At 36.8% G+C, this 23421-nt stretch overlaps 1 protein-coding gene across 1 annotated transcript; it reads right to left on the bottom strand.

Annotated features, from left to right (window-relative positions):
- Positions 1–1099: 1099 nt before the first annotated feature.
- LOC105438031 lies at positions 1100–22330 on the bottom strand. Its single transcript, XM_011665342.2, has 3 exons — positions 21698–22330; positions 18082–19574; positions 1100–1139 (listed from the first exon to the last, which is right to left on the bottom strand). The coding sequence occupies exons 1-3, from the start codon at positions 22328–22330 to the stop codon at positions 1100–1102; spliced, it is 2166 nt and encodes a 721-aa protein (XP_011663644.2).
- Between the last annotated feature and the right edge of the window lie 1091 nt (positions 22331–23421).

Below are 23421 nucleotides of genomic sequence, written 5' to 3' on the forward strand. Positions count from 1 at the left end.
ATGATAACAAAGCTAACCACGCGCGTTTTTCATTGTCGTTTGCAATTTATCATACACATATTTGTTCACGTCTACACATCAGTCAAAATTTCTTCTCGTCAGCTAGTGCACCTACAGAACAAACTACATTTAGTTTAAGGGCATTTATACCTTGTCCATCAATAATTTAAAGGCAAAATTATAGATTCATGCGAAATTTCCTAAAATGATTTTTTTTTTTTCTTCTAATTATAATTTTTTTTTAAATAAAGAAACTATACTAGAGAAAAAACAAATGCAAGTCGCTTGCATATATTCTTTCCCGAACAATTGAACACGGTAAAAGATTTTTAATTTTTAAATTTTTATTTCCAGGGAAGATGATAACGTTACATAGAAAACATCACAGGGTTGACAAAATGACATTACATTAACAGTATGATATTTAACACCAGCCAATGCCTGGGGATCACCTAAAGTAATATACAAATTATGTCGAGAGGCTCTCTACATTGGCTGGTGCATACATAAAACACAACATAAAGATAAAGTATACATATACATGAATGTGTAATCCTCATATTAGGGACATGAGAGGGAGACCAGAAGCTAATAATATTTGGTAATACAATAATTACAAAATTATCTCGTCAGACTAAATTTGGTATATGATACATAAAAATACAGCAAAATGTCTTTTAATATAGGGTAATACAAATGTAGATCGACTACTGTTAGGAATTTTTTTTTAGAGGACCGAAAAAGAGCTGTTTAAACTATGCATGTTTGATAAATGCATGCTAAATGCAGAAAATTGTCTGTTTATACAGTCATATGGATACGGTAATATAACAGGTTATCAACACAGTATAACAATATTATTAACATACATGGAAGGTATCAAGATTGTAGAACATTATTATTGATATGATTGGAAGTAAAATACGAACTCAATAATAACAACATACGCATTAAGAAATCAATAATATATATCAAAGTGTGAGTTATTAAATGATAAAGATAAAAGTGTGAAAACAAACTAGTTTGCTTATACAAGGGGAGGCAATTCAAAGATGAAACTTCGGAGCACATTCGGAAAAGGAAGGACATTGGTACCAAGTCACAAGTCTCTGTCTTCCCATGAGAGGGGCTCTCGACATCTGGGGAAAACATAAAAACAAGAAAATCACATGCTATTGCATCTTGCTAATTCATGATTGAAAACAAATGTTTGGGTTCTTTTATGACTTGGGACTGGTAGAATATATTAAGACATGTCATTAAGTCTGTGAAAGCACTTAATTACACATGACAAGTACACAAGTCTGTTATACAGAGGGGGCATGTTAAATGTAAAGACCAGTTCTGGTCATGCGATTGCATTGTGAAAGAAACGTTGTGGAATGGATCAGAAAAAAGTTGATCATCTAGCATTTAGTTATTGGTGTGTACTGCAAGGTTCTGGAATCATCAAAATGATAGGAAATTTGGCCCACTCTTGGAAAAGTTACAGGCACTGTACACAGAAAGATGTTTATTGGACTACGTGACACGTGCGCGATATCTATCCGGTCAAGATAAATATAATAATTTACCAAATATACCAATACTGGTATATACCTTTAAGGCGAGACAGGCGTTCCGTGTAAGATACGGAATAAGCAACTTCGTAAGGGAAACAGAATCGGGTAAAATGCATTTGAACACTTTCGATAGCTCTGAAATGGTTCTTTTGATGAGGGAGCCATGTTGGTATGTCGTACTCAATCACAGGTCGACATAATGAACAAAGAGTTTTGTGAGAATAGCTAAGTTTCTAGATTTTACGGTATGTCTGATAAACCAAAATAGCAAAGAACATCTGTTAACAACACATCTAATACGGTTCGTCCAACTCAGATCTCAGTCGCGGAAAAGGGAGTCCTAGATATTTATACGACTTAACTACACCAAAAGGATTTCTGTCAGTGGAGTAAACAGTTAACAGTTAATCTTGCTGTGTTACCCTGATTCTATCTTGATATTTTTGCAAGCATATTCTGGGTGACCAAAAGGGGGCATTTTAGACGTCATGATTATATAAGTACGGAAGGCCATTTGGGCCTCAACACGCGTCGTAACGTGTTCTCCTTTCACCCCAATCCGATTAGTTTTCTTTTCAAACTTTTCAAACTCTAGCATCTCATCAAAGTCACTGAAATCTTCGTTTTCCGAAATCATTCATGATGTGTGACCGTCTGGGTGTCATTTTGTCTGTTTCAGGCCGTTTTTCAGGCCTTTTTCGGCTCGTCCCAGATGCTACAGACTTTTAACAAATTGCTCTACATAGTCTAACCGATGCTCTTTTATCCGCGACGAACATCACGCGGGCGTTAATGCATGCATATCGTTTAATACGATTGCAGTTTAGTTTGATTGTATTACTATGTTTGGAAGGGTAGAGGATGGTAACTACACTTATATTTCACCTCTTATTTTATCCACTATTTTTCCTTCATCTCCTTCCATTTCTCTCATTCTTTTCTCTTTTCTCTGTTAAAGATTTATCTCAATTGTTTACGTATGGAATGCTATGAGGCTATGAGAGAAATTATATAAAATAAAATATGTAGACCTTACTGCACGGAAATATGATTCATTAAAAAATGATAATGCATTGAGGTAAACATAACATGAAACGGCATTGTTGGAAAAATGTCCACAATTTGTTCGTTTCATTGTAAAATGAATGAGTTGTTTTGGACCAGCAATATAGCAAACATAAGTCTTAAACATTGCTGGAATCATATATCCAGGGGCGATGGATCGTCTTTTAAAGTGAGGGGGTTTTCACGAGGCGGTACTTGAATGGATGATAAAAATCGCAAAAAAGAGAAAGAATAAGGTAAAAAGGGGAAAATATAGTCTTTAAGCTTATATGGGGCCCAATACAGTGCAAAATGCACGATATGCTATGCTATAGCTCGTTCGCTTTGCTCCCTTACTTAATGTTTGTTTCAAGATTTCGCCCTCCTTTCCGTATGTAAGATATAGTGCATTGATGACAAGGGTGTAACATTTGAAGAAATTATAACCCTTGTTTCCTAGGCTCCCTAGTATCGAAATTTCATCAGGACGTTGTCAACATCGCTCCCGAATAGAGGAAGAAAGTGCAAAATAATGCTTTTAACTTTTGAAAGAAATTTGAAATTATATATAAAAGATAATTGTTCAGAATAGCGTTTTGCATTGTTCCAAACTCTGACAGACTACGAATTGCTTGGTTACAGCTTGTGCTCCCTTCTTTTTTTCTTCCCCATTGGGTAAAATGCGTAAAATTCGAAAATGCTGTCGTGCTTTATACCTCACTTGTATGGCGATGTATCAATATTTGGCTATCAAGCTGTATGACCAAAGTCCATGAATTCATTTCCACGCAGTACCATAATATGTTAATGTTTTTTCTAATATATATATATATATATTTATAGATATTTTAAACTGATAAGTTTGGATGAGGAGGGTGGTGTGTATTGTTACGCTGCCATTCACATTATCTGCAAGAAACAAGATGTTTTTTTGCAGATACGTGGAGCAATTACGTCAACAGAACATAAAAAATACTAGTAATCGATATGAAAAAAAATTAAACGGAAAAAATAGATCAGAGACAAAAAAACATGTGGGAGCAAACAGTTTATCTCCTTGCTCGTCAACCACGCTGGACCGTCAATTATTCACAGCTAGGAAAACAAACCTTAAGTGTTTCACACTAAGCTCCCAATTCGCAATATTGATTGGTTTAGATTTTTCGTTCTGGTCTTGGTGCTTCCAAAATTTCAGATATAGTGACTGATGTCACATTTCCATCGGCTGTCAGACAATCATTCAAATTTACGACATTTTTGTAGTTGTTCTCAATGCCCATGCAAAATTATGATTTGTATCTGGAAATATTCATTTGTCAAAACTCGTTAATAAAGTGCAACGTTTTATACAGAAAATGTGGTATGATACGATTCAATGTGATTTAATATCTTGCCCTTCCCCCTAAAGTGGTAGGTAAATTGGACAGACTGACTGTTATGATTTTTGTTGGTATTGTGTGATCCTAATGGTCATAACAAAACATTTGTAATAATTTAGTTTTGTTCGAACATACTATATTAACTAGTTGATAATCAGCTGGTGCATACTCTTATGTGAACATAGTAAGAAGGCTTAGGCATAAAGGGATTTACCGAAGAGACACAAGGTAAAAAAAAAAAAAAGGTCAAACATGATTGGCATTAAATTGTGTGTGTGTGTGTATGGGTGTGTGTGTGTGTGCGTGTGTGCGAGTGTGTGTGTGTGCGTGCGTGTGTATGTGTGTGTTATTGGGTTTTTACAAACGTGCATCGATTATTTACCTCTGGGCACTGACCTTTAATGTCACCATCAGAAAGACGGCTTTAAATTAAATGGGTTTGTTGGTTTCACATTAAGAGATTTTTTGTGTTACATATATTAATATTTAAATAAAAAATAATACATTGTGCTTTAAACTTCGTGTTTCAGGTACTGATCATCAATGGGCATCAATGATGTATCTATCCAACCTGTCCGTATAGTGTAACAGTAACCACCCATTCGTGACAGAGGCTGTTCACACCGCAATGAGATAGCGCGGTCTGTCGTAGCACCCCCTTTTTTCTAGCGCGCGCTAGACCGCGCTCTCTCTCGTGGACCACCCCCAAGAGGTGCTCCAGTGCCACGCCATTTTGGCTCGCCGTGGCTCGCTGTTGGGCGGACCGAAACGACGTTGTACCTTCCAAACCGCAGAGATAGCGCGGTCTAGCGCGCGTCATCTCTGCGGTGTGGGTAGCCTATCCGATAGGCGTCGGGCTAAATGGCAAGTGTACTAATCGCGTTATGGGGCGTGTTCACACCGCAAGGGGGGACCGTGGGCGGACCATGGATCGCGCTTTCGTAGCGCGACCCACGGTCCGCCCATTGGCATTCGCCGGATCCACACCGCAGTGAGATAGCGCGGTCTAACTGCACCCCCTTTTTTGAGAGGTCCTGTTGTCATGACGCGTGACGTTCTGAATAGGCCATTTTCGTAATGTAACCAAATTTAATGCATACGTCTTTGTAAAGTGCCTCAATACAAATTATTTCATTCACCTGATAAGAATAATAGTATTTCAATAGACAGAATCCAAACTGCATACATTAGTTGTTGTCAGGTTGGACAAGCATTATGGCTTGACCTACCTATATAGCAACACTTAATATATGCAGTTGCATTCTGACTATTGAAATACTATTGTTCCTATCAGGTGAATGAAATAATTTGTATTGAGGCACCTCACAAACACTTATGCATTAAACTTGGTTACATTACGAAAATGGCCTATTGTACCGATTCAGATTCAGATCGCACCAAAATAGAATGAGTATAAAATTCCCCGCGTGTAGAACGATGAAATCCGGCGTGCTATCGTAGCTCGGGTTCACACCGGCAGAGATAGCGCGGTCTAGCGCGCGCTAGACCGCGCTATCTCTCGTGGACCACCCCCAATAGGTGCTCCAGTGTTGGCTCGCCGTGGCTCGCTGTTGGGCGGACCGAAACGACGTTGTACCTTCCACACCGCAGAGATAGCGCGGTCTAGCGCGCGCTAGACCGCGCTATCTCTGCGGTGTGGAAGGTACAACGTCGTTTTAGTCCGCCCAACAGCGAGCCACGGGGAGCCAAGGCGAGCCAACACTGGAGCACCTCTTGGGGGTGGTCCACGAGAGAGAGCGCGGTCTAGCGCGCGCTAGACCGCGCTATATCTACCGGTGTGAACCCGAGCTACGATAGCACGCCGGATTTCATCGTTCTACACGCGGGGAATTTTATACTCATTCTATTTTGGTGCGATCTGAATCTGAAACGGTACAATAGGCCATTTTCGTAATGTAACCAAATTTAATACATAAGTGTTTGTGAGGTGCCTCAATACAAATTATTTCATTCACCTGATAGGAACAATAGTATTTCAAAAGTCAGAATGCAACTGCATATATTAAGTGTTGCTATATAGGTAGGTCAAGCCATAATGCTTGTCCAACCTGACAACAACTAATGTATGCAGTTTGGATTCTGTCTATTGAAATACTATTATTCTTATCAGGTGAATAAAATAATTTGTATTGAGGCACTTCACAAAGACGTATGCATTAAATTTGGTCACATTACGAAAATGGCCTATTCAACACTCCTAGTTCGTAATAGCGCGCGAAATCTTTGACCGCTCTGGCCTCATGACGTCACGCGTCATGACAACAGGACCTCTCAAAAAAGGGGGTGCTACGATAGACCGCGCTATCTCACTGCGGTGTGGATCCGGCGAATGCCAATGGGCGGACCGTGGGTCGCGCTACGATAGCGCGATCCACGGTCCCCCCCTTGCGGTGTGAACACGCCCATGGAGACTGACATCGGCGCGGGCGACAGCCCGAGCGCCTATCATCACTGGTCAACTCATCATTATTCATATATGTGTATCGTATGTGTGACGAGCGTATTCTCATGCATGATTCATAAGACTAGCCTTATTTGGTGATCGATCACTTTGATTCAACCAATCAAATATCATCTCCAGGTTCCTCATCGCTCATTGGCCTATTTTGGTCCATGCTTCATAAATATTCATGAAAGAGCTTTGCAGGGGGTTCGTAGATTTTCTACGAACGAAACAATGAAAACAAAGAAAACAAAACTGTGTGAGTTGACCAGTGATGATAGGCGCTCGGGCTGATGCCCGCGCCGATGCCACTCTCCACATAAACGCGATTAGTATACTTGTACAGCCCGACGCCTATCGGATAGGCTACGGTGTGGGAGGTACAACGTCGTTTTGGTCCGCCCAACAGCGAGCCACGGCGAGCCAAAACGGCGTGCCACTGGAGCACCTCTTGGGGGTGGTCCACGAGAGATAGCGCGGTCTAGCGCGCGCTAGAAAAAAGGGGGTGCTACGATAGACCGCGCTATCTCATTGCGGTGTGAACAGCCTCTGATGTGCATGAGACTAATTTTGTTCGGTATAATTTGCATATATTTTATTAATCTGCCCAATAACCTTTTTAACTAAGGCCCTTATTTAAGTAGTCCACCTATCATTCTTGAAATACAAAAAACACAAAAACATCAAATTTACAAGAAGTATAGATATTTTAGTTGTTAACCGTATATTGCTCTACGAAACAAATCTTTCACAAACTTTAGAAATTTGAGAGAGGAAGAGAGGAAGAGATACGGTACTCGCTTGTATTATATTCTAAAGGTACTATATGTCCCATTTGCAGGCCAAACAAAATGAAAAGGTTAAATTCCGACGGCATTTGAAAGATGCTACTAATTTAGAACTTACCTAAAAATAGGGGGGTTTGAAAGTGTCTTTAAGTGGGAAAATAACGACTATTAGTTTTCAAATCGACTCATATGGAAACGTTTGCTTTGATTTGTCTCATAAAAGAAGTCGACCACAAACTGACTCCCCCACGGTGTTGAGTGCTAAGGGGTCACGGGCCACTGGCTTCACTGGGCAGGTAGTTAATGGGTAAATTAACTATTACAAAATGAGGGGATACACATTGTTTTTATTGTGCAGAACATACTCTTTTATTGACTTACATATTGAATGAAACTTTAAAAACAAAATGCATTTTGTATTCTAACAATTGGAGTACAAAGAATAATAACAGGTGAATGAAATGCATAAACACCACCCCTGAGAAGGAAGCATTCATAAATTTGAATACATATAGTTGATAAACGACTCCGCATGAAACTATAAAACCAAAATGTAATTTCCGTTCTGGCAATTAGAGTACAAAGAATGATAGCAGGTGAATGACATGCTTCAACAACACAAACACCTGGGAAGGAAGCATCCATAAATTTGAATAATTTAGTTGATAAACGATTCCGCATGTGGACGTTTGTTTGAGCAGAAAGCAGTAGATTCTTAACAACACGAACCATTTAAAAGTTGATATTCATAGGAGATCTCTAAATAGGAAGATATTCATACCTATAGAAAGCTTATAAGCCATACAATGACCTTGAATGACATTCAAACAATACAACACTTCCGTAAAAGCGAAATTTGGGTGAAAACATCACCCTATTCTCTGGGACAAATTTGGCCTATTGTCATCAGAATCGATCTTAAGCTGTGACGTCGGAAAAGGGAGGCGTGGCTTGTGGGCCACTTCCGGGTATCTAGTAAAATGCATGTATAACATTATAAGGTTGGAAGACAAGCTTCAAATTTTGTGTTATTTATCCCTTACTAGAATAAATTTTAATACAACATCGTTTGAAATTTAATTCTCATTAATATTTCCATCTTGATATACTAAAAAATGTATTGTTTATAGTGAACAAAAAACGTTGAAAAAGGGGAAAAAGAAGGTGAAACTACGGCTGTATCCGCATCCATCCATGCACAGAGCTGTCGTGCAGTAAGCCTGCATAATTTGGGAGCCGGCGATTTTTACCACAATTGCACAATGAAGTTTCACTTTGACATATCAGACGGAGGCTTTACCTCTTTCACTATTGAAAAAAAAGGTAATTAAATCATTATTATGAATAAAATAAAATCAAACTAATCGAAGAATATTTCATTTAGTAGTTCGTATATCATGGCTATAGATTCGCTGGAAAAATCGAGCGATTCTGCTGTTGTTACGATTCATCCGCGAGAAGTGCGGGTCTTGGCAGCCGCATTACTTATACTGATTGAACGTAGTCGTAGTATCGCAGGCCGATTTACATTACCTGCGCCCACATCAAAACAAACGTAAACGTACCTTCGCTTGGCGTTCGCGTACGATCTACTACTTACTATCGAGATCAATTATTTTGCTAGGATTTGTGGCCAAATTTATTCATTACAATTAATTGTAAGTTGAGATCCTCATCCACGGATCCTTCGAAGTCCATTAAAAGGCTGTTTTGTACAAATTCTCCATTCATGTCAAACTTTCAGCCTTAATTCTAGTACAAGATTGTGTATGTAGAAAGCTTCAAATTTAGCGCGAATGATGGAACTACTTTCTCAATAACACTGCACTGCACACACAGTAATCGCTTGCATTTCGCGATAGACGAAACCCTTACAAAACTAAACCAAACCAAAACACATCGGAGAGAGATACACTATTCTATGTAACTATAGTTATCGACAAATGAAAATGGAGATGAGACATTATTCATTGTTTTGTCCATGGAAATTCCACCTAAGAACATGATTCTACTAAAGGTAATTTTGTTTTGAAACACAGCTAGGTTTTTTTGTCTTCATAATTACTATCTCGTACTTACAGCACAGCTGGCAAGCTAAAGCCGGTGAAAAAGTTAAATTGTAAGCAGTTATTTTACGGATATTGTCACTTTTTCAATGCCAATAATGACATGAATATTGACATTATGATATGTTTCAGGACGGGAGAGGTTAACTGTATGTCAGATATTGATTATTCAGGCAATATCAGATCATTTGGAGAGAGTAGAACTGACATCCACTCTATGAACTATTGCGTGTAGATCGCAATAAGTCTCTGTAGCTGCGTGAAGCATATCCCGGTCCTGACGTCACGCACAAAGCCACTTCCCTGTAGCCGCTTGCATAGGTCCGGAGAGAGTCAATTTAGTGAAATTTGATTTTTATAAACACTAAATTGCACACTTTCATGGCATGTTAGCTGCATAAATTGCTTTAATAACTCATTCAATTATAAAATAAACTATATTTAATTGATTTTATTTCCTATAAGTATCAACAGAATGTCGGAACGTAAATTAAATTTGGCGCGGTTGGAAAATGCATCTTTCTACCCTGCAACTTTAATGGTAAGATCCAGTAAATTAAAACAGTAAAATGGCTCTTATTTTAAAATTACTCATTAAATAAAACCCAAAACTGCAGTGATATCAGACAAAATATGTTATATCTTACTAATAATTAAAAAAAAAGATGTATTAACATTGTGAAAGTGTAGCATTTTACGATAAAAGACACTGATTGAGCGAAGATGACGTCATTAGAACCTGTTTATGTGCGCTTGCATCAGGGAATTCAAGGTCAAAAGGTCAATTCAGACGCTGACAAGTTATTGGTCAAGCCTTTTTGTTTCCTTTATTCCGACAAAATTATACAATCAATAAAAACAAGTTTGATACCAGAAGAAAGCTAACGATTAGTATTTTCATTAATGGCTTGCTCCAAAGTCGCTTGACCACAGTGGAACGAGTGAGAGCTTGCGAGAGCGGCCAAAGTATGATTGAAACTCGCTTTTTGCTCTTCTCCAAGCATGAAGACGATTAAACTGTAGAATTGCATTATATTACACTGCGACAGCTGTTGGTATTGATGAACCCTCACTGTTAGAGACTGCATGGGTAGACACAATGGGGTTCGTCTTCGTGCTTGCAAAACCGTGCGCATACATTCTACCTCTTTATTTGTACGCTACCTTGATTTTATGCCTTTTACTCTGCTTTCATAAAACTCTTGTGATATTCAGTTACGTGTAATATCACTCCATAATGTATTCAAATTCAAATTATATGACTTGTGTTTGAACAACTGTACACATTTATATTATTCATCTTGTTGTAATTTGTATTCCGCTTGAACTCAATTACTGGCGTTCATGTACTTACTTATACGAACTATGATAACATAATTTGTGTGGGTGGGTGCATGAATGCTTGTTATTGTCAACACGGTTCACTGATTTTGTTTGTGTTTTATACCTACACTGTACACATTATGTATGCATGCATGCAAGCAAGGCACACGTTGGGTTGCACACAATACCGTTCAAGTCCATTATATTCCAAGACCATTGCTCCATTACCTCTTTTGGAGACCTGGTAGGAACGATCCTGATGATCTTCATGTGTGCAACCCGACGCGTTTAGAGTTTTTGTTTGTTCTTTTGTTTGTTTTTTCTACTTTTTTTCTTTATTGTTGCTGGTTCAAACCCGCTCATTGACTCGCTCACTCATGTAAAATCACTTTATGATGTACATTATAAGCCATATGCTCGTATTGTTCAGTTAATATAATATTTTGTCCTTAATTTTTTACTTTTGAATAAAATGCAAGAGACTTGCAAAATTTGTTTTGTTTATTTTGGCGCTAAATATGTTGAAGATTTTATTCTTTCCTTTTTCTCTTCCCCTTCACTATTCTTCTTTCTATTGCACTCCACTAACTTGCACTCCGCGCAAAAGCCTCTCTCTTTCAAACATTATATTAGGTTCACATTTAAATGAATAATCATGATTTGTTATATGACCAGTCTCTAATTGAACACGATAGTGACTATTTTACTATTGATGAATTTATTGCGAAAATTAAGATTACACTAAACCAATTTAATCATAAATTGAATAAAGGTAGTAATAATGATATTGATAATTTCAGTTTAATTCACTTTAATGCTCGTAGTTTGAATAGAAGTTATGATGATTTAGACCCACTTTTTTCTGTAATACCTGGGTTTAATTTTTCTGTAATAGGTGTCACTGAAACGTGGCTTAACGCAAACTCCCCTCCTGTATTTAATCTTGATAATTATACTATGGTCCGTGCTGACCGCAAAGAAGGTAGAGGTGGCGGTGTAGCTATTTATTTACGTAATCAGTTAAATATTCGAATACGACATGATATTCATATCGAAGGTGCAGAGGACATTTTTGTTGAAGTTATAAATGATTTTGGTAAAAATATTTTAATAGGCGTAGTTTATAGACCTCCTAATAATCAGATAGAGACATTTTTAAATAATTTAGATGAATCTCTTAATACAATTATTGGTGAAAATAAAGATGTTTATTTAATGGAAGATTATAACATAAACATTTTACCTCCTCTTCAAAATAATAGTTTGAAATTAAATAACATTCTATTATCTTACTCGTTGCATCGTCATATTAATGAACCCACACGGATTTCGAAAACACCATCAACCTTAATTGATAATATATTCTCAAATAATGTTAATAAGGAATGTTTAAATGGTATTTTGTATTATGATATATCTGACCACTTGCCTATTTTTAGTATTATTAAGCAGACAATTAATGTTCATATATTATTGAACAATACAATAAAAATGCATAGAAAAGAAAATTCTTCTAATATTGATTCTTTAAATATTGATTTGAGTCAAGAGCAATGGCTCGATGTATTTGAGGAAAATGATGTTGATAAGGCTTACGAAAAATTTGATCATAAGCTACAAAAGTATTATGATAAAGATATTCCACTTGTTCGAACAAAATATAAGAAAGTTAAAAATCCATGGATCACTAAAGGAATTTTAAAGTCGATAAAAACTAGAAATAAACTTTATAAGAAAAGTCTTAAAAAGATGAGTGATGAGAATTGTAGCAAGTATAAAATTTATAGAAATAAATTAACTTCAATAATTCGACTTTCACGGAAATTGCATTATTCAAATAAAATAGACATGAATAAGACAAGTAATGCTTCAATATGGCAAATTGTGAAAGATATGATTGGTTCTAAAAATAATACTCCTAGATAATTTTTTTAAGATGGTCAGGAAATAAATAATCCAGTAAAAATTGCAAATATGTTTAATTCATATTTTAATGATATAGGTCCAAATTTAGCATCAGAATTTAATGTTGATCAAAATAGTTATAAACAATATTTGGATGAACCATTTTATAAATCTTTATTTTTACGACCAACATCCTCTCACGAAATTATTAAAGTTGTACAGTCTTTAAAATCCACTAAATGTACTGGTTATAATGGGATAAGTGTGAATCTTTTGAAAAAAATTATTTATAATATTGTCTCTCCAATAACATATATTTTTAATTTATCGATCACACTTGGTGTTTTGTCCAAATATATTGAACATTTCTAAAATAATCCCAATATATAAAAAAGATGATTCTTCATTAGTAAATAATTATCGTCCTATTTCCCTTTTACCGGCTATCTCAAACATTCTTGAAACAATTATTTATGAACGACTTCATGATTTTTTAAATAGTAATGATTTACTTGTTCCTAATCAGTTTGGTTTTAGAAAGCATCATTCGACAGATCATGCAATTATTCAACTTTATGATAAAATGATTACAGCATTGGCTAATAAGGAACACAGTGTAGGCATTTTTATGGACCTGAGTAAGGCATTTGATACTATTGATCATAAAATATTGATTGATAAATTACAATGTTATGGAGTAAGGGGTATTGCTTTATCATGGTTTAACAATTATTTGTTAAATAGAGAACAGTATGTATACTTTCAATCTAAAGAGTCGAGTAGATTACCTATAACTTGTGGCGTCCCTCAGGGATCGATTCTAGGTCCTTTATTATTTTTGTTATACGTTAATGATATTGTAAAATCATCTAAACTTTTAACATTTATATTGTATGCAGACGACACTAATGTATTTTATTCTCATACCAATTTAGACACACTTACGTCAATCTTAAATGTTGAATTATCTAAAATATATGTTTGGTTTAAGTCTAATAAGTTATATCTTTAAATTTTACTTAAACAAACTTTATATACTTTAGAAATGTTCATTCACCAAAAGTAAATTATAGATTATATATTAATGATATTTTGCTTTTAGAAAAAAATTCAGTCAAATTTTTGGGGATAACCATTGATTCTAAATTAACTTGGTCCGATCATATACATAATATATTGAACACTGTTTCTAGGAACATTGGAATATTATATAAATTGAAATTATTACTAACTCCCAAATCTCTTTTTATGATTTATAATGCTTTTGTACTTTCGCATATTAATTATTGTAATATCGTATGGGGAAACTGTTGTAAAACTAAAATTAATTTACTTGAACTTTTACAAAAGAAAACTTTACGAATTTGTACACAATCTGATTATTTAGCACACACTACACCTATTTTTAAAATATTGAAAACTCTCAAAGTAACTGATATGCACATTTTTCAAACAGCTATTTTTATGTATAAATATGTCTCCAACTTACTTCCTAAGTCCTTTCATGATTTTTACATTCATAATGTTAATGTACATTCGTACCCCACGAGGCACTCTATGGATTTTCATTTAACTAACCCTAAAATTGTTTTGGCACACAAATCAATAAGACGCAATGGACCCGATGTGTGGAACTCCTTGCTTATAACATTAAAATTATGTACAACACTTGTTTCCTTTAAAGTGAAGATGAAAGAATATTTATTGATAAGGTATGATAATTAGATTCTGGTCATAATATACTACATGTACTTTGTTTTAATATAAATATTCATTGTTTATTTGTATAAAAAAAGGAAATTATTTGATAGATTGAGGAGCTCGCGCAGTGCACTCTTCACTTTGCACAGCACTCTCTTCACCCGCTCTTTCTTCCTGTCTCCTCTCCTCCTTTTGTAAGGCCGGTATCATTTCAAGCTCTGCTTACGATATCGGTCTTCTGCATTCTCCCCCTTTTCTTTCTTTTCAAATACGATTAATTGTACTATTGATTATTTATATTTATTTATTTATATGAATTACTACTTGTATTACTTATCATTATATTGCTAAAATGTATTCATTGTTATTGTTGTTATTGTTTATGGAAAATGCAGAAATAAAAAACTTGAAATCTGAAAAAAAAGAGACGACATTGTGCTGGATAAATCTATTTTTTCCGACAAAAGTACAGAAAATTTGCATATGGTCTTTTTATATCGTACTTTATGAAATGTTACCCGATCGACTCCCGGGCGCCCCAATGCTGGAAAGAAACGCACATTTTAGAAAACTTCACCTTTTCATGGAAAAATGCTTATTTGTTCTATGCACGCAATTCAGATTGAGCGGATGATACAACGTTTCCATATGTAAGAGCTATAGAGCCAGAAAGTAATAGTCTGATTTTCAGACCATTGTACCGAATGGTCGTACGTTTTATGCTGCGCAAAGATTCAATCAGTTTAATTTTGGCCAGTACAAGAAGTGGGTTATTGTTGTAGACAAATGCTCATGTACCCTTTACAGCTCCATGTATGTGTGTTACTACCAAAGAAGAAAAAAGCCAGTCAGTCACTCAAAAGTGTCTGACAGTGAAGTCTAGCAAGTAAACGGGTTTCCTTGCATAATTCGAATAATATTATTAGCACACTGCTAACGTTTCAATTTCACAAATAGGACATACACGACATATTCATAATTCCTGCAAAGCTCTACATAATTTGATGTTGGCTGCAAAAGGGACATAGTATCTTTAAACATACATTTATTTTCAACTATAAAATGTACTCATAACATTAGAGGTTCTACGTTAAGGGTCTCATTTTGATAAAATATTGCTCCAGACCATGATTTACGTCATTAAACAAAAATATAGTAACCTACCAGTGTCACAAATAAGGTATCAAAATAGGCTCATCTGACCTTAATTAAATGCCCAAAACTCCTGCCTCCGCCCCCTGGACCCAACGCCAATAAACGCTCCGCTCGCTACGCTTTACCCGATGGCATATAGGTGCCATAGAAAAGTTATGAATAACGTGTAAATAGCATTATTTAATACATTTATACAAAACAATATGTGATGTACCATTTGTTTTGTAAAAAGAAGTTTAATAACAAATATCTATGTCATATAAAAAAATACTGGACAAAATTAAAGAGGAGATATGAGGAGCAGAGCGAAATGAATCAGTTGGGAATGAAGGATGAAAGGAGTGTTACGGTATGATGGATAGGAGGAAAACAAGGAGATATGCATGACAGGTATGTCAGAGATGAAGAGAGAGATGGGGAGGGGTGAGGAGAGGAAGAGAGAACGAGAGAGAGAGAGAGAGATAAAGAGAGACAAAACGAGAAAGAGAGAGCGATAAAGATATGAGGAAAGGGTGAGGGAGGACAGAGGGGAGAGGGGTATACAGAGAGCGATATAGAGATAGAGAAACCTAAGATAAGGGGCGGGGGAAGAAAGTAGAAAACATAAAGGCTGGAATTTACAAACAAATGTGATTTAATCTTAAAACCGTATTCTAAACCCGATTATTCTGGGCGGCCGAAGAATGTGTCCAGAGAAATATCACCCGTTTTCTCAAAAACATATGTTAAAAAGTAATTTTTGTTTTGTTATAGAGAAAAACGTACAAGTTTGTTGTTTTACCACTAGTTCTTTATTCTTGGTCTCGATTTTTTTTCAATTTCGGCCGCCCATGGTAAATAGATAGTTAAGATCACGATAAAGGGTGAGACCAGGTTTATGAATTCCACACAAACGGTCTAGTGTACTGGACGATAGGAAACATACAATTGAGATTCTAATATTTGTTTTCTTTCTTATAAATTCTTTTAATATTAATAATCATTAGTATTCATAGCAAGAGAGAGTAAACCAGGCGCCGATCCACAATGCCCCCCCCCCCTCTAGCCCCCCAAAACAGGTAAAGAATAGTAAGGCCTACGTACACTTTTGAGTTTTTGAAACAAAAAACTAAAGCGCCCTCCAAACAAAAATATAGTCCTCTAACCCCCCCCCCCCTGCCTATTCGCCGAAAGAGCATACCAAATAATGTCCAAATGTCGAAAACCAATTGAATATGCTAAGTATTGGCTGAGATATGACAATCTGAATAAAAATATGTCGTATGGGAATTCAGTGTTATAGTATTCTGGTTCACAACATTAGGAACCAGAGCACTATAACACTGAGTTCCAATAGGGCATTATATTCAATTGGTTTTCGACATTCGGACATTATTTCGATGCTCTTTCGGAAAATGGAAGGAAACAAAATTCTAAAAATAGAATTTTATGATGTCACAGCTTCGGTACTCTATAGGGTAGGTTTACAGCGTATACATGCATACTTTAACTATTTTCTAATTTAAGAAAAAAAGAAACAAATGAGGAAAATAAAAATGTGTACAAAAAACTTTTTGGAGACCAGGAGTCTGTATCAAAACAGTCGCTTCATTTCACTCCTAGAAATTGATTTTCCGCGTTCTTCACAATAAAACTTCCAGTAACTACATTCTCGACCGGGTGCGGCTATCAGAATATCTGTATAGATTGAATTCAATTTAATATAATTTAACTAAACTGAATTGAATTGAAGCGGTAATTACTATGAAAAGGAAAACTGCCAAATTCACATGAAATATGCAAAATTACATTACCAATTATAACAGAAATGCTGTAAACGTTTACAAAGCTATCATAATATTCTTACATTACTTAGGATGTTCAGTCACGAAACAGAACTTAAGACGGTTAAACTAGGCCTAATTTGTGTACCCTACATCATAGCAAACTAATCTATCATATTATCAGTTCCAAGAGCTTTCAATATATATGGCTTTTCAGACAGGGTGCAAAGTGAATACGAAGGAATTTTTTAGGGAACGTAACAACCATGGTCCACCAAGGAATAAACCAAAATTGACTTGATGTATTTGGAAAGTTCAATGTAACATCCATGTACGAAGAGTAAAATGATATTATAAAATGAAAACAATATAATTAAACCAATTACTTGACATGATTATCCGTGAAAGCTGAAAAGCTTATTTACAATGGGGTCCTATTTACAATGTCAGTATGAAATTTGTTTAAAGATACAAAATAGTCACAAAAAAGTCAAGAAATATGAGCACAAACTTTAACAAAAACATTTGAGAATAACAACATAAATGAAATAACACTAATAAGAAGTTAATCAATATCTTACATATTTTCAAGCTGTACATTATGATATCATATTACTGGCTTTCAGTAAATATCTAGGTTGAACGATAACACAATTTCGAGATAGGGAAATTATAATTACATTAGATAATGACAACGGTATTCAGGCAATTAAAATAAATCGAGAGAAAAGGCATCTTCCCATTCGGTGAGTTATCACATAGAAAACGATAGAATATGACACATTATATAGGCCCATATTAGAGTGGATCTGGAGGAGAGATACACACCAACATAGAGTGTGAGATGTATTATAGTGATACTTTGATAAAATACAACTTCATACACCAAGCAAACGCGAGCATGTATGGAGAGAGGGAAACCAAGTAACACCGATTATCGTGTATCGTCAGATTAAGTACATTGAACTCAACTCTCTTCTTCAGGTTCAGACCATCAAGGTCATATAGCTTGATCACCACGTGACCATTCTTAAGATCAACACTCGCTACATACACCCTGTCCTGCTCATCCATGGCAGCAAACAGGCAGACACCGAGAGGAGCTTGTAGAGACTTACCAGCATTCCCATCCCTGTCATAGACCGTCACCACGCTTGGGCTGGTGAAATCACATGAACTAGTGACGATCAAACCCGACCTAGTGGCAGATACCTGCCACGTCTTGTTCTGTTTCGTTGGAACAGTGTGTTTGAGAGTGGATCCCGTCGGGTCATAGATATAGACTTTCTTCTCATTGTTAGCGATGAGGATTTCATCTGATGGACTTCTGTTTAGACTGAGAATGCCATAGCCTATCCTGGGGATGGTTGAATTCCTTGATCCATTGGGAGAATATATGTGTGCTTTACTGCCAGGTGTCGCTATGCACAACGACCTGTCTTGTTGAAACATAAGATCATAGCATATCATGTTACCTGCTATGTATGCATACTGCTCCTGTTTACCAGCTGAATCAATGATATCTATACCACGTGTATACAGATATCCGATAGCAACACTGTCCTCAGAGTACGGGGTCATACCCGACATCATTCCCCGTAGATCTACACACTTAATGACTTGCAACTTGGGATCTGATTCTAAGATGCTCCCGAGTTCAAGACGAGTATCATCTGCAGGCTTAAACGTCTTCGTCTGTGATTTCCTCATAATGGCTGCCGCAGAAGTGTGATCAGTAGCTGATTCTGAGATGCTCCCGAGTTCAAGATGAGTATCATCTGCAGGCTTGAACGTCTTCTTCTGTGCTTTTATCGTAATGGCTGCCGCAAAAGTGAGATCAGTAGCTGATGCTGAGATGCTCCCGATTTCAAGACGAGTATCGTCTGCAGGCTTGAACGTCTTCTTGTCTGTTTTCCTCATAATGGCTGCCGCAGAAGTGAGATCAGTAGCTGATTCTGAGATGCTCCCGAGTTCAAGACGAGTGTCATCTGCAGGCTTGAACTTTTTCTCCTGTGCTTTCTTCGTAATGACTGCCGCAGAAGTGTGATCAGAAGCCTCCTTCAGCATGGCATCCAGCTCCTCACAAAGCAAGGTATGAGCAGACAGACTGTCTTTCTCAAGACGACCCAGTCTGTCATTTGCTATCAGTGTTATTGAACTACAAATACTCTTGATCTTCTGTCGATCCTTGGATTTCAAGACGTTGAGGTCGTCATCGAAACTCTGCTTTACTACATTGATTTGCTCGATAAGATGTCGATGATTTTCTTTAAGCTCTTTGGCCTTGATGCTGAAGGCTTGACTGACATCGTCCAGTAGTTTCTGCGCGGCAGTGTAGACTTCATGGCGTTGTACTTCAACATTCTGAATGTTCTTCTCCAGTTCTGTCTTCTTAGCGGCACATCGCTGGACAAGATCGTTCACCTAAACAAAACAAATAATAGAGAAGTTAAAAGAACATTTTCTGATTGAGATGTATGCTAATTACATGAAGATGCTATGCAAATTAAACACAAATTTTGCACGCGCCTGATGTTTCAGAAAAAAGGCTCCTCCCTTCCCACATTATCATTAATCATAAGAGGACAGAGGAATGTAATACATTGTTTTTTCTGCTTTTCTTAGAAGGCAATGCAACTCTTGTAATAAGTCCATTTGTATGGAAGCAGAAATATCATATAAAGAGAATGGGGATAGGCCAAATAGTAATAGTAGTATTATCATGATAACAATAATCATGATGATGATAATAAGGGTAAATTGAAATTATTAAATAAATATAATAATAATAATAATACAATATAATGAACATAAGAATAATAATCAAAATACTACTTATATTACACATTTTGGTGATAATGATGATGATAGGGCAAAAAATATTGACTAATGAATGACTACGCTTACTACCTTCGAATAGCCCCCCCCCCCCCCTCCCCTCCCAGTAACAAACAACATTTTTCTTTCATACGAATTTGTCTTGATAGTTTTAGTTAACAAAATAAAGAGAAAAGGTCATTGCATTCCTCTTATTGTGTGGAATTGGATTGGAATATCTTTTAAAACACAGAATTAAATTTAAGATATTTACAAATTGAAGTTTACTTAAAGTTATTATATTATTTATGACATAAAAAACCTCATATTAAAGTGCTTAAATAATATCAATGATCATATAGCTCATCAGAAAGTTTACTATTACGCGAGGGAGAAGGACCGATCGAGAAAAAAAATGCTTCTGTGAAATTGAAAAGTGTAATCAAGTATAGTTTGAAACACCACGGATAATCCCAGCCGATACTTCGAAATAATGATTTACATAAGACAGAGCATATGCAAGCAACAGAAAGAGCTTCATGTCTTGTAAGAGGGGTGGGCAAACGCGTAGTCACACCCCCTTTCAGGAGCGTACGCAGGGGGGGGGGGGGGGGGGGGGGGTGGAGGTTTAGAAATGTGAAAATCGCGCCAATTTTGTTTGCAACAACTCAGGCAACCGCTGAATAAGCGAGGGAGGGGGGGGGGGTAAGAGCACATTTTTTTTTGTGGGGGAGGGGGGGATCCCGGAAATAATTTGGCCGACCGATATTTCGTTCAGCTAGACTGTGGGATGACCACTGATATTGTGAATTTCCGTGGGGCGGCAAATGCAACCACGTCTCTTTGACATGATAATATGTAATATTAGCTATTAGACGAGAGATGATTCTAGAATTTTGAACGGTCACACTTTGTTTTTGAGAACCTCATTTGTATGGTTTTACTTCTACTGCAACATTATTGATGTCAAAAGTTTCCTCCGGCAAGAGAGAAAGGAAAAGCTAATTCTCATTTTTTTGTCAAAAATATTTGGCTTTCTGATAGAAACAATTTTGCACCATCTCAGATAGTGAGATTAATTTGCCCCTTTTTTAGTACCTCTAGGAGACATGGTTTCTACAGTATGGACATAGGTTTACACTTCTCTCTGTAGTTTGTAAGGGAGCGTAACGACCAATAACTGATAACATTTAGGTTTTGGAATGGTTCAACTTTAAATTTTAGAGGATTTATCTGCTGATTGTGCTTAACTGGAAAATCTTAGTTGCCAGGGGGGGGGGGGGGTCCCATTTTGCCCCAACCCTTTGATAGATAGGAATTTCTTCTCACATGCTTCCGGTGTCTATGAAGTATATGTAGACAGGTAGACAGGTAAACACGAGGGCCCCGTCTCACAAAGAGTTACGATTGATCCAAATCAATCACAACTTTGTCTTAGGTACATAGTTGCGATTGATATCAACTTTTTGCAAGACGGGGTCCGGGTCTATTTCAGCGTACATGAAAGCTTAACAAAATGCAAGGAATTACATCTAAATTGTGTTCTTTGCGAGGGGCAGGGAAGGGGTATGAAACAAATTTAGCCCATTTTGTAATCATTGCAGGGGGCATCATATCTTCCTCTGCCCCCCCCCCCCCGCCTCCCCCGCTACCGGGGCTCATGGTAGCTTCCCATGTCTGAATTGTACAAGTACACCTTTTTTGTTTTTGTCAAATGAAACCACATTTACCTTTAGCCGTAGCTCTTGCTCGAAGTCAGCCTGATTCTTGATGTTATGATTTTGATGACCGACGATCACGCACTTGAGACAGACATGGACCTTACATTCCCCACAAAACATATCTCTATTCTCTTGTCTGTGGATGCAGCACTTTTCGGATAGGTGACCAATGCTGACCTTCCCGTCGATGATATCCTGTAAGGACACAATATCATGACCTTCAAAGAATAATGTCAGTTGCGTGTGGCTGTAGTCGCAATTATTGCACATGTAGTTATTACACGTTCTGCAGAATGAGACAGCATCTTGGTGAAACTTGCAAGCAGTGCATTTTGGACGCATCTCAAGGACAGCATTCATCCCTCCACACTTGGCGTGGTGATTGTCTACAAGTCCGTTAACAGTCACATTGGTGAGCAAATCATCGACACGGTTCGCAAACAACTTGGTAATCTTCCTGCAGAGAGGACAGATCATGTGATCGAGATCCTGATGGGACAGGTCATAGTTTTTGAGACATTTCCGACAAAAGGTGTGTCCGCATGAAGTCAAGATGGCTGCCTCGTCGAAAATATCAAGACATAGTGGACACGTCAGGTTCTCTGAAGAGCTTGGAGCTTTCTCCTTCGTCTTCTCAGCCATTTCTACAAATATCGGGTTTTGGCTTATTACAGACACGAGCTCATTCTACGCAAAAATACAATTTCCAATACAACTTCAAAGCGTGATCAGCTAATATGTACTAGAAGTCCACAGTATGTTCATATGCAAGCACACAAGCTAGGAAGTATCGTAGTAGATTGTACCATTAATATCTTGAGTCTCCGTAACAAGTGCGTCCTACAACTGCATGCAGTTCTGTACCACTTTCTCACGTTGATTACAAATATGTGTCAAAAGAAGTGCGAATAACGTTGATCAAAAGTACTGAGTCTCTATTTGAGTGTATACATCAATACAAACGTGATTACAATGTTAAACTCACACTTTAGTAGTTCGTCTGTGAATATAATGCAGTCTGTGCTTTCCCACAGACAGCGCGCGCAGCGTATAAAGCACCTTTGAACTTATGGGCGGTATTGATCATTTTTATATAGAGGGGGCTGATTTACTTTTTCAGTTGTGGATATTTTGTTTTAGAGATCCAATTTAGTAGAATTCTAGGTAATAGAGCGAGCCATTCTATTTTCTTTCACTACTATATTCGATAGAGTAAAAGGACTGTCACTAATGTTGTTTATCAAACTCTCTTTCATCATTATTCTTTCTTTTTCTCCGTCCATTACTCTCTTTCTCTTTCTCTTTTTTTTTCTGTCAATCAATAAAGGATTCTTCCAGTGTCAATCAACAATACAGTGTGCATACAACACAATAATTTACTAGTAGCCATAACTTAGGTTTACAGCTTACACATACTTACTATAACCACTTTCTAAATAAAAAAAAAGAACCAAATGAGGAAAATATCAAGTTTGAGACATTTGTTAAAGGTACTTTACAAAATGTGTACAAAAACAGTATGGAGACCCAAGCCCTATCTAATACAAAGAGTTGATATCAATCGCAACTATGTACATAAGAGATAGGAGACTGCAAACTTGCGACTGATTGGAGGACTTGCGATGGATTCGGATCATCCGGAACTCTTTGTAAGAAGGGGCCCAGAAGTCTGTATCGAAAAAGCCCCCCCCCCCCCCATTTTACCCATAAGAATTTACTTTCGTTCTTCAAGT

The sequence above is a fragment of the Strongylocentrotus purpuratus genome, unplaced genomic scaffold (assembly GCF_000002235.5).
Source record: "Strongylocentrotus purpuratus isolate Spur 01 unplaced genomic scaffold, Spur_5.0 spur5_scaffold_1, whole genome shotgun sequence".
Lineage (NCBI taxonomy): Eukaryota > Metazoa > Echinodermata > Echinoidea > Camarodonta > Strongylocentrotidae > Strongylocentrotus > Strongylocentrotus purpuratus.

What these genes read in the sequence shown, in the direction of transcription:
- LOC105438031 (XM_011665342.2), bottom strand. Translation starts at nt 22,330, where the DNA reads ATGGCTGAGAAGACGAAGGAGAAAGCTCCAAGCTCTTCAGAGAACCTG. An exon ending in AGCAAGAGCTACGGCTAAAG is followed by an intron (nt 19,575 to 21,697) that starts GTAAATGTGGTT and finishes TGTTTTGTTTAG; the next exon opens with GTGAACGATCTTGTCCAGCG. An exon ending in CTGACGATACACGATAATCG is followed by an intron (nt 1,140 to 18,081) that starts GTGTTACTTGGT and finishes TGTTTTCCCCAG; the next exon opens with ATGTCGAGAGCCCCTCTCAT.